At 33.8% G+C, this 12,006-nt stretch overlaps 1 protein-coding gene across 1 annotated transcript in view; it reads right to left on the reverse strand.

Moving 5' to 3' along the window:
• LOC146594795 (uncharacterized) overlaps nucleotides 1-12,006 on the reverse strand; it is a 198,735-nt gene that overhangs the window by 122,142 nt on the left and 64,587 nt on the right. The window contains 1 exon segment of the mRNA XM_085306972.1: nucleotides 7,352-7,406. Coding sequence (XP_085163098.1) covers nucleotides 7,352-7,406 — 55 coding nt within the window.

The raw sequence follows: 12,006 nt of genomic DNA on the forward strand, positions 1-12,006 counted from the left end.
TACTTATATATTTTATACTTAGGTACTTACATAAATATTTTACAACTTTTTGTTAGTTAAAAACCATGAAGAGACTGAGGAAAATCACAGAATGACTAAGGACATTTCAGAGATGAAGATTAAAGCATTTTGAGCTGCAGAGTCTGATGAGTCATCGTTTATGACTGGCAAGATTCTAAAAAATTTCCATTCACTCGCCTTTTTAAATTCTACCTTTTTCAAGCACATTCACATTTGCATAAACTTGTCCTTCAGACATTGCAGGATTGTCTGATGGAACAGACAAGAAATAGCATCTTCCAGAAAGTAAAGGTGGAGTTCTTACTTATTTTCCTTCTTCCTTTCATAAAATTTCATATTAGTGTAATTCAAAAGGTGGAGTTTTTTTAATTGCCTTGCCTTCAGTTTTCTAGGCTTTATCTGATGTATTGTAAATCAGTTCTGTTTACCCTTAGCTACAACAAACAGAACKTAGAATTTTGTAATTATGCATTTTTAAATTTGAATAAGTAGTTCTGCTGTCAGTTATATTCTGTAACTGCATTTAGTATTTGTCCAAAAACCATAAAAAATAAAAAAGAGAGAATATCCCACCTGTTTCAAAAGTAAGACCATTRTGAGCTGGATATGGTAATTATTATCTTTGGGTTATGAAATGTATTAAGCATATGGTGATTTACATTTACTTAATTACATGTAGACTTAATTAATTGGTAGGTTTACTTGTATGTTTACTAACACTTGCTGTCTTAAAAAAAGTGTGCTAAATGTTAGTATTAGAGCACAATAGAAATAGATTCTTTGATAGGAAAAAACATATTACAAAATCCTACTGATGCAAGCTTCTTTCTACTACATATATTTCTAAAAATTCAAAGGAGCAACTTAAGACAGTAAAATAGTTTACCAGCTGGTAGTGGATGTTTATGGAAGGACTTTCAAGGATCAGATATTTTCTGAACTAGCTCTCTTAAGTGTCTGAAAATAGGTATGTTAAAAYTGGACTAGTGTCAAATGCTCACAACGTAGGCTTTTACTGCAGTGTGCTGCCCCCTCACTAATTTATTCTGGCAGAAGTTAAACATCGTTCACCTAAGGTTAAAAAGAATTAAATGCACYTAAACTCAAAGCAGTTGTAAAAAAGATAAAACTTTCCTACATAAGGGCCTTATATGTTAACTACTTAATGAAATGGGAGTAACGGAGTATGTTTAAGGGTCACTAAACTGGATGATACTATAAGTGCTCATGAATAGATCAGTACATGTCTATTTTTTCAYAAGGTGGAAACAAAAATGAAGTCCTCTTTTTCTCAGGAACATTTCCAGTGAACCCCAAATAATATTTTCTTCTGCTTTACTCATTCATAAAAAGCTTAAGCTTTACCTGAGAGCAGTTGTACACGGTTTGCCTTTTCTACTCTTCTACATCCACCTATTTTTCAAATTTTTCCTCTCCTTTCATTTTGGTACTTTTTAATTGTTGTCTATATGAAAGCACAGAATCAGGTAAAATAGGGTCCAACTGGTAGTGCAAGGTTAGTACTAGATAATAAAAAAAAGTAGCAACACTAATAATACAACAAAGTCCTCACTATAAACATCTAATTCCTGTTTTCTATGAAAAAGCTGCATTGCATCAGCTTTAATATGTGAAAACGCATTCCATCAGTAAAGATTCACCATGGACAACTATATACAATTAATTCACCAACCAATTACAAAACTGGGCAATTTTCCAGCTCCTTTACCTGCAGACCAAACTAGTCACACAGTCTTCTTGATTCTCTTCACCAGGCAGACCTTAGTAACAATGCTTCACATGTGCAGTAAGGCAATGAAAATCCTTTAATTTTAATAACATCCAATCTGGCTGTCAAATCAAATTATTGTCTCCGTGACAAGTAATAAAGACAGCTTGAATACACTGTGAATCAGGAGTAATAATTGATCTTCTGAATATTTTTTTTCATACTATGAATCTCGAGCTTCAAAAGAGTACATCCCAAATACACTTCAGAAAGCTCAGGAACAGTCACTTCAAAGTCCAGTGATGGCAATATAGTCATACTAAAAGAAAGACCCAGTTCACATCAGTTCTCTCAGAATTCCACAGCAATGTACTTTATTAATGTGATTAAACTTCATCYTTTACAATGCAAACATGTAGGTGAATTTGTATTAAGTTTAATAACAGCAAGGATACACTCTTAGTTTCAAGTGGGTGGGCTGTCCTTCAAATAGCTCAAGTGAAAAATGTCCTTGTAATCTCCTGACCCCCTCTCCCCTCAAAGAAATTCTTCTAGTTTCTTGACATAAATAGTCCATTTTAAAATCTTTTATCTGAGATTTAATAGATGTATGCATATGTATTTTTATATGTTCATTTCAAGATTGGCAATTTCATGCCTAAGCTTCTGAAACAAATTAGTCAAGAAACCCATGCCATTTTTTTCATATTTTCTTCAAGAAGTTCACTTTCTTTCCTTCAAATTCTTAAGCAGTTCATGATGTATAYTTATAATTTTCTTCTATAAATTACTTCTCTTCTTAGACATGAAAGCTGAAGACATATAAATTAGTATTCTTTATTACTAARAAGTGTCTCTTCATCATAGAAGGAAACAGATACATTATTTGTCAAAAGCTAACATTAAAAATAGTTTAAATATGAGCTCTTTAGTGACAGAAAYGCTTACCAGCAGGTTTGTATGTAAAAAAAAGAGAAAAAAAAATCTTCTAGGTGAATCATTTCTTTGCTGCTATTTAGTATAGAATAGTCTAGTTGTTAAACAGTCTCCCTGCATAGTCACTGCTTTCCTTCCCAGACAAAAAATGAGTCTGTGGTCCATTTTTTGTAAAATTGTCAAGATGAAATATGCTGTTATTCAAAAATAGTGCAGAATAAAATGAACCCTAAAAATGCCAAGAAATCAAGAGGAGCTTGTAATGGAAGCAGAATACTGTGCAGTAGGAGGGGTACAATTCAAATGAGAAAAGATATTTTCTACCCAAATACCAAAAYAGACATTCACTCTCATCTCTGTCACCTCTCACATGCATGGAAGACCATTCATAAGAAAAGCAATCAAGATTGGTCTTATGCTAAATAAAAAAGTAATTTAAAGGGATAATTTATATCAGCTTAAGCATATGTAGAGAAAATAAAAAGGAAAGAGTCAGATTTACAAACTGAGTGAAGCGTCTGAAGTGGGACTTTGATGGAATACTAGTATGTAAATTCAAGACATAAAAAAACATACATTTCTTCCCATAAACACATGAGCTTTCATCACTAATATTCCCAAGGTGTCTAGCATTCTGCTTCTGTACTTGTCCAGAAATGCACCAGATAAATCAAGACCAAGGAGCTCACTGTCTAAACCTAACTGAGAATCTCAGCCTAAGCAGTTTCMTGACGTGTCCTCACTAGAGCATACAAGCTCCTTACCGTGCGTGCACAGGGAGCTTTGGCATCTAGCTCACTGCGCTTTAGCTTCCACGCAAGGTGCACGCATATTAAACTTAGACTATGCAAGACGGAGACCGCATAATCCAAGTTCTTTTATGGATCCATTTCCTAGAATGAACTCCTACATATGCATATACAAAGCTTTCAACAAAATAGCAAGCTTTACTTAGGAACTCAAATTGTGAGTTATAGTGTTTTCATTTCACCTATTAATGCCAGCTGTTAATTTCTGAATGCGTTTTTTGATGTATTATCAATTTATGCTATATTTGTAGATAATAAAAATGTTCAGGTTATCAGGTTAATGGGAATGGCATAAAAGAGGATATGAAGATTATTACTGATCTGATGCCCCAACACTTACCAACTCAAAAACCAGTATCAGCTGTCATACATACACAATCAGGTTCAAATAGATGTCATATTGCAAATATGGGATTAGTCCTGCAAATATACAGTGTCCTCTGCTGTGATGAAGCAAGACATGCCAAACATAATGAAGTYATGCTGAACAGAGAAAGAGATTTTAGGAAAAGATCTCATTGTTATTAAAGTACAGTGCCAAAACATGATCTCCCCTCTCCCAACCCCTATCAGTGAAAGTATTTTATCCTTGATATAATAATTGTACCCTTAATTTGATATTGAAAAAAATGTAAAAGRGTAAAGGAATAACAGCTATGTCATATATTGATAATAATAGTATTTGCTGATGAAAGCAAATATCAGAAATTAAACAACTAGGATTTTCATAACTAGCTTCAATCATTTCATAATATACAAATCTTCAACTTGGCTACAAGTATGTATCATCGCCTTACAAACAAACAGAAATAACTTAAGCTTTTTATGATGAAGAAAAGTTTAACTTAAATACTAATAAATGCTATGGTTAAATTAATATTTTGAAAGATCAACTGATAATGTACATCAACCAAACATTGGTACGAAACATTTTCTGGACAGAAGTAGGCAGACAGTACTTTTAGTTTTCAAAACATAGACTTAAACAAATCAACAGGAAAAATATGACCTGATTTATTCAATAAACCTGACAAATTTAGAGGCAGATATTCAATGTTTTCAGAACATCCTAAACGCTTTTATATTGGTTTCTCAATTTTTTTAGTACAAGTTAACTAATAATTATTAATCAGAAGGTTTTTTTAAAAGCTAAACCTCCCCAAAACATCACCTGTTAAACTTCAATTGTCTTATTTCAATAATATTTAAACTTCATATTTTAAACTCAATTAGAGCTCTACTAATAGTGAGCCAGATCTGATTTGAAAGCATGAATTATTTCTGTTGAAAATCGTTTTGATGGAGAATTCCAAATCAAATCCACCAGCTCTTCTGAGGCTGACAGGGAATTTTAATTGTTTAGCTCACTGTGCTAAACTGTGTTTCTTTCTTGAAGAAGTTATTGACTTTCATATAAAGGGAAGAAAAATATTTAGGCATAAAAAACTACCAGTAATATTTTTCAGTTAAAAAATAGTTTGAAGGTTTGTTCACATTGCATTATTTCTGCATTTTCTTTCAAGAAAAAAATCTTGAAAAATCAGTATATTTACCACTTCTAGAAATTTTATCCCTTAATTTGTGCAAATACTAGACCCTTTTAAAGCATCCAACTCAAATCTTCTATTAACTAATTCATACTTTTCACTGGTGTTTTTCTGTTTTCTGAAAGGTTGTTCTTTTGAAGAAAACAACTGAAACTCTGGAATTTTCTTATTATTAAATACCTTAAACATTATATATCCTTATAGTTCTACAGTATATAAATAAGAAGTCAGATAACAAGGAATTTTGATCTTGACAACTGACTAATCTAATGCATTTACTGGAGCCAAGTTTCTACACAGATGTCCAAGAAGTTGAAGCAGAGAAAATAAAGTTGGAGCACAACGCCTATGAAATATCTACCTTCTTTCTCATCCTGCCTTTTTAGGGTTCGTGTTCTTGTTATACATTTCCACGTTTATTCAAATTTGCCAGTTCTTATAGCCAGATCCGATCTGTGGTTTTGCCTCAGCCTCCCCATTGCCCCCATCAMTAATTTTGCTCCATTTTTTCCCTACAAGAATCCGCTTCGTACTCCCCGGTGACATCAGTGGCAGCCTCACCGCCTGCGTTAGGAAAGGTGTCCGACTGTTCAGGCAGTGCTCACTGCTCAAGCAGCTGTTCCTGTCTCCTCAGGGAAACGGAAGGCCATCAGGTGGAGTATATTGATTCAGCTAATTCATTTTTAGGATGGTAAATGCTWTTAATGGAGAAAGAAAGTGTCATGATGTGTATACTCAGTCTGATTGCAGAATGGCTCAAGGCCCCATTATCAAAAATAGACTGCTTTCAAGGAAAACTTTTCTTTTAATGGTGTGACCCAAATTCACCATTCAAAAAAAAAAAAAAAAAAAAAAATGTGGCTGACAAGGCTTTTCCCACGTAAGAGCAATGATTTCATTACACTATCACTAATAGCGCTGTTCTGTATGAACCAGAAAAGGAGACACTTGCAGCTTTAAAATACAACATAAAACAGGAACGTCATGCCAGACTAGACCAATAGCTTTCTTTTAACAAGATAACTGATACTCTTGACAAAATATCTATCTGGATTTCAACAAGGTATTTCACACAGTGCCACATGCAAAAAGATACCTTAAGCTGGAAAATATAGAGACTAGCAGTGATACTGAGAGGTAGGTAAGGAATTGATTAAARAAGAAATGGCAATAAGCAGTTTTGAAAAGAAAAAGCTGAAAGGAAGTTGCTAACAAAAAGGCAAATTTTGGCACAAAAAAGTACATATAAACTGGCAATGAAAAATTTAGGATGGAAATATAAAGGAGTTTCTAACAGAGGGTCCAAGAAGAGATTTCTATTGGAAAAAGCAAAAATTTTTAATATGGAATTTGCTAAGTTCAGAAAGCTGATATAAGACACTTAGTCACCCCGAAAGTCCCTGCTGGTCCTGTATTTGAAAATTTCTTACCTGTTACATTCTTTTACCAAATCCTGTACCTTAACCATGCCTTATATCAGGAAGAATATGATAAGAATATACATGCCCCGTTCTTTTGTTCAGGAGAATGCACTTTCTCTTCTTTAAGGCACATCTATCTCCTGAATTATCTCATTCGAATTACCCAAACTAACATTCTTATGCCTAATAAAGTGAGATGAGTGATAAGGTCCCTCAGTCTCAAAAAGTTATTAAAGCCATTTTCAGTGAAAACTGTTTCACTGAAAATGGCTTTAATGCCATCATTTCATCAGAAAATCAATGCATTTTCTTCACTATTTCTTGCTTCACTGATATGCCGTTTTTCCTTCTCCTCCCTTCTTTTTCCCTCACCTTTCTCAATCCTTCATCATTTCCTTCTGCTTTTGGTTTTTCTTAATATTCATTAGCACTTGTTAACACTCTTTTCCTTAGCGAATTTGAGGAATTCCAATAGCATTGATTCATTCTTTTGTATACACTGCTTGTCTGATTTACAGTTCAGTAAATTATCTTGCCCAAATCATGGATATGAATACTCCACACCTGGGAGAGGCTAAAAAAATCTGGACTATACTCAAGCTCTTCTCCTTTGCCTTGAACAACTTAGGAAGAAAAAAAATGCACTAAAAATGTAGTGTAGCACAAAATTAAGAGGTAACTATTGCTGTTCTTGCCATTTATATATTCTAGGTTTATCTGAAGTTCATCMTGCCTATTTCTGGACTTACGGAATGGTAAGACATGTACAATTAACCCCTAAACCACATTTCTTTCCTTTTCTGTGGGCAGCTGTTCTGCAGGCAGCTGTTCTGCATGTGAACTAAAAATTAAAAAAAAATAGACTTACCTTTTAGGTGGATCTTTGACAAGCTTCTCTCTGCTGGAAATCACTCTCATATACATCATGCACAAGCCTTACAGGCTCAGAGACCAGTACCTAATAAAAAATTCAAAGTCAGTGCACGTAATAGGTAATGAAGTGCTGGTTCTAGACAGCAGCACAGGAACTTCAGGTGTTTGTTTAATATTCACTAAGCATATAGTCCATGCACATTTTTAAAAATTTCTTTCACATAATGCTGCACTTTTTTAGATCTTATAAAAGACACTTGTTCAATAATATCCACTAAGTAGCTGGGCCTGGGGAAAATGTATCATGTGCGCAAAAGAATCAGAAAGACATTTAGTAGAAAATGACATATCTTTGAATCTGATATTCCAATAAGAGACTGTAAGAACTTAGGCAAAGCAAGTTAATGTTTGCATTATTATATTTCATTTGGCAAAAAGAATTTGAATCATGAATTTAGATATACTTAAAGCCAAAATTACACAGACAGGAACACATGAACAAGCTAACATGCAATGTCCATATACTTATAACAAATTTTATAGCATAGTAGGTGAGCTTTTGAATTAGTAGAATAATATACATGAACAAAATGAAAGATAAGACTTGCTTTTAATAAAACAAATGAGTCTATACTTGTATTATTTTTACTTCTCCTATGTTATTGGAGTCAYTGAGTTTTCATAAATTTTTGCAACCCACCTTTTGTATACTGTCAACTTCTAAAGGAATTAAGTATATAATATTAAAATTTGAAATTAAAAATATATAATGGGAAATCTGTAATATTAAAAATATTGAAATATGTTGAGAATTAACAGCTCTGAAGACCAATAAAATCTTAAAGTATGGTTCAAAATTTAAAAAGCCTTTAAAATAGTCATTTACTTTTATCAAAACAGACATGCTGCCTTTGGCTTACAAAAAGTGACAGTCCAGGGAGATTTTTATATAAAATAGCTTGCTGACAAAATTATTTTAAAATGCTGACAAAATGTATACAGAAATATAGGCTGAATCTGTCACTAACTCCATGAGASCAGTCTCTTCCTTTGTAAGAAAGCCTCTAACATTAGTAAGTCTACTTAGGAGCCAGTGTGAACAAAGTGACGGAATCTAGCCCAAAATATTTTTAGAACCAAATGTAGTGTACAAGTTCCTTCTTTGTAATCCATCCTAAAATGTACAGTATAAACAGACTCAAGGATAATTCTGTTCCCATGATACAAAACTTAGAGAACCAGAAACTACCTGTCCCTCAAAAAACACGCTCACTCATCTTTTATTGTTGTCTTTTCCTCTTCTATAAGCAGCAAATTTAAGGAAATACACAAATGCACGTGCACAMGAATGTATGTATGTGTAAACCTCGGGGGGAAAAAGAAAAGAAACACAATAGCTATGGAAGATAAAGAAAGAATTGATTGGGCTTAAAAATATTAAGGCAACAGAGTGACTGCGCTTCAATTCTTGGATTACTTTCCAATGTCTAATATTCTCTCTCACTTCTTCTCAAAGACTGAAAGAATTGCCTATTTTTTAGGAGAGGTAGGACCTCAAAAGAGAGGTAACTGGCATTCTGCTGCAAGATCACATAACCAAAGACTCTGAGAACTCTACATTTAAGTCGAGCAATACTTTCAGTGATGTGGATTTTGAAAAATCATTATGTTCCTCCACCTCACCACGGCATCCTTCGGTGGTAAGAAAAACCTGATGTACACACATGTAAGATTCATGCAGAAGAAATGCCATRAAGGGGAAAAACAGAAGAAAAGGAAACATCTCCATCAATAAGCAAACATGGGCCTGGTACAAGAAATATTACCAAACCAGTTCAGATTCAGGTAAAGTGCTATTGTAAGTCTATTTTTGCATGCCTGTTTAAATTCTGTAAGCCTCCATAAATGCAGTTATCATTACCATTGTTGCCTTATCACTCTCAGTGATTGCTCTCTTTCAGTCAAGTACAAAGGCAGGCTGAATATAAATGTTTTGTCATAAAACTGCTATTCAAACAATAAAAAGGGTTATAATAGTACTAAAAAAATCACCCCCAGGGCTGCAGCACAGACTGGCAGTATGCATATTCAGGCTGCGCAAAGCAGTTCTAGTCACATACTTCTACCCACAGGACCCTTCTACTGCATCTGTACTTAATATCAGCATGTTTCCAAAAGTGATCCAGATATTCTCAGGCAATCAAGATATACACAGAACGTTTTRGATTCAATAAGACAAATACAGTTCAATATTACTGTGTATTTGTATTGAATTCAGCAAATATCAACAAATTTAGCTTAAGCATTTGTCTTTAACTTTTCAAAAAGAAAATTGCTTCAATTATATTTTCTTCTTTTATCTGAAAATGTTTTTGTTGGTCCCAGTTCTAGCCATGTAGTGCCACCCAGGGGCCAACTGCAACGTGGTTCAATACTGCCACCTTGCCAAATAGTCTCAAAAAAGCATTACGCAGTACTTCCCAGACAGTCTTCTCCACAGATTTGAGTATTCCTGTTGCAATGTCTTAGAGGCTTTGGTATCCTTTTTTGTAGTGTAGAGACCAGAGGTAAGGTCAGGTCAGGCAGGGAAAGGTGAAAGAACATGTAACAAAGAAGGGACCACCAAAACAAAACAAACTAATTACTCTCACAGAGTGACAGGATGGCTATCTGATTAAAAAAAAAAAAGAAAAAAAAAAGAAAAAAAAACACAGTTGGAATTTAAAACAAAAGGTTTATCAGGGCCGAAAGCCCACTGCCCTAGGTAAATGTGCTTCCTTGCAACAATAAAGACAAATAAAGTACTAAAAAAAGGATAAAGCAGGAGATTACAGACCTAGCTGTGGTTTGATAAATGGCACTCTACTCCACTCTGCTTATTGTGTACTTCATACCTCGCTCTTGAATATGGAAGAGAATTTTATTAAAGATTTAGCCACGGTGCTGGTGGTGACTGGCTCACAGTAATTTTCCTACAAAGTAGTTTAATCTATCACAGGGCAGACAGTGCACCTTCTTACCATGTATCATATCTGTCTATTGAGTAAGTGCTATCCAAATCCAATTTCTTTTCATTTTTGGAACCCGTGATGCATATTCAAGATACATTTTCTTTTTGTCTGTGGCCTAAATTAGGTGCTGTATGAAGNAAAAAAAAAAAAAAAAAAAAAAAAAAAAAAAAAGAAAAAAAGAAAAAAAAAGAAATAAAAGAAAAAAGGGGAAAAAAGAAAGAAAAAGGAAGTAATAAAAAGGAATGGACTCTGGAGGCTACATTTCTCAGTGGACGTTTTCTTTCTCCTTTTTTGTAAAAATGATTCAGTACCATGCTAATGATGCATAAGAATGGACATGCATGGCTGTCATTCGGCTCACAACACTGCACGTGCACATCTGTAACTCTGAATTCTTGCTCCAGTAATTACAGGTGACTTACAAAACCACTGCAGTAAAGCCTTATGCTTTAACTTTTTGAAGATTTCAATGATTGTTTTTGTATTTAATTAAAATAACAACAAAAATCATTGTCTTTTATTTTATTGAATGATCTAAGTCTGGAAAAATACTTGGTTTTAATGATCTACAATAGAGTCTGAGGATTTAAAAATTATAAAATGGATCTTTTTCCCAACCATGCCTAAAATACAGCTTCTAATAATTTATTTTAACTGTAAATGAATTGATACAATTCAACAATTGCTTTCCATTTAGGATTGTGAGATTTTTCCATTTCCTAACTTCTGTACGTCTGCCGACAAGAAAGAGCAAGTTTGCCAAACTGATGGAAATTTCAAGAAGTCTAATCCAAAATTGATTGTTACATCTAAAGGAAATTAGAAACTAAAGGAAACTACTATACAAAATATAGAAGCCCGCTCAGCTCTCAACATCAAAGCCTCAAATATATGAATATATGCCTAGCTCCACAAGCTTTCCAAAGGCAATTAAAGGTGCTGGGTTTGGTCCTTCATAGTTTCTGTCCTGTGCATATTGGATGCTGCTTCTCTTCTCTTTCTTAAAGCAGTACTTAAGATCAGTGTATGCATATCAAGGTGATAATCTGAATGCTTAATCTATTAATACATTTGAATTTATGCCTGCTAAATTATAGGTAATTATTGGATGTCTGATTTACTATGTCTAGAAAAAATAAATTTGACATACATGAGCATTTATTTAACTGTAGTATATTCCAAAAGTACAAAGTTGGAAATGTGAAAGGCTCATTCTGGAAGAACCAGGCAGTATCATCAAATCTATTCCAGTTTTGGTCCCACAAAAGTCTCTTTGTCAGGTTATATCAGCAAGGAACTTTTTTGACATATGTAACAGGCTGAAACAGTTACTTCAATATTGATTTTTCATTTCATATCCCTGCTTTTTTTCTATTATTTCTAATCTCTGTCTCCGTATCACCATATTCTTTCTCAGTAGTTCAAGTATCACCACTCCAGTGCCTTGAGATACAGTTCCACTCAGGTCCAAGTCTTCAACTACAGCAGGGACTAAAAAAATGATGTCTCATCTACTCAGTGCTGATGATTTTAATCAGCATGACTAAGTAACAATTTCAGTCCATATTTCATCTGAGATCAGACTACTGATAAAACAAGTAAGATTAACATACTCTGACTTTGTTGAATGCTTACTTGCTCCCTAGAAGTCGTCCTCAA

This window comes from Rhea americana, unplaced genomic scaffold, assembly GCF_003343005.1.
Source record: "Rhea americana isolate MKP2758 unplaced genomic scaffold, rheAme1 scaffold_25, whole genome shotgun sequence".
NCBI lineage: Eukaryota > Metazoa > Chordata > Aves > Rheiformes > Rheidae > Rhea > Rhea americana.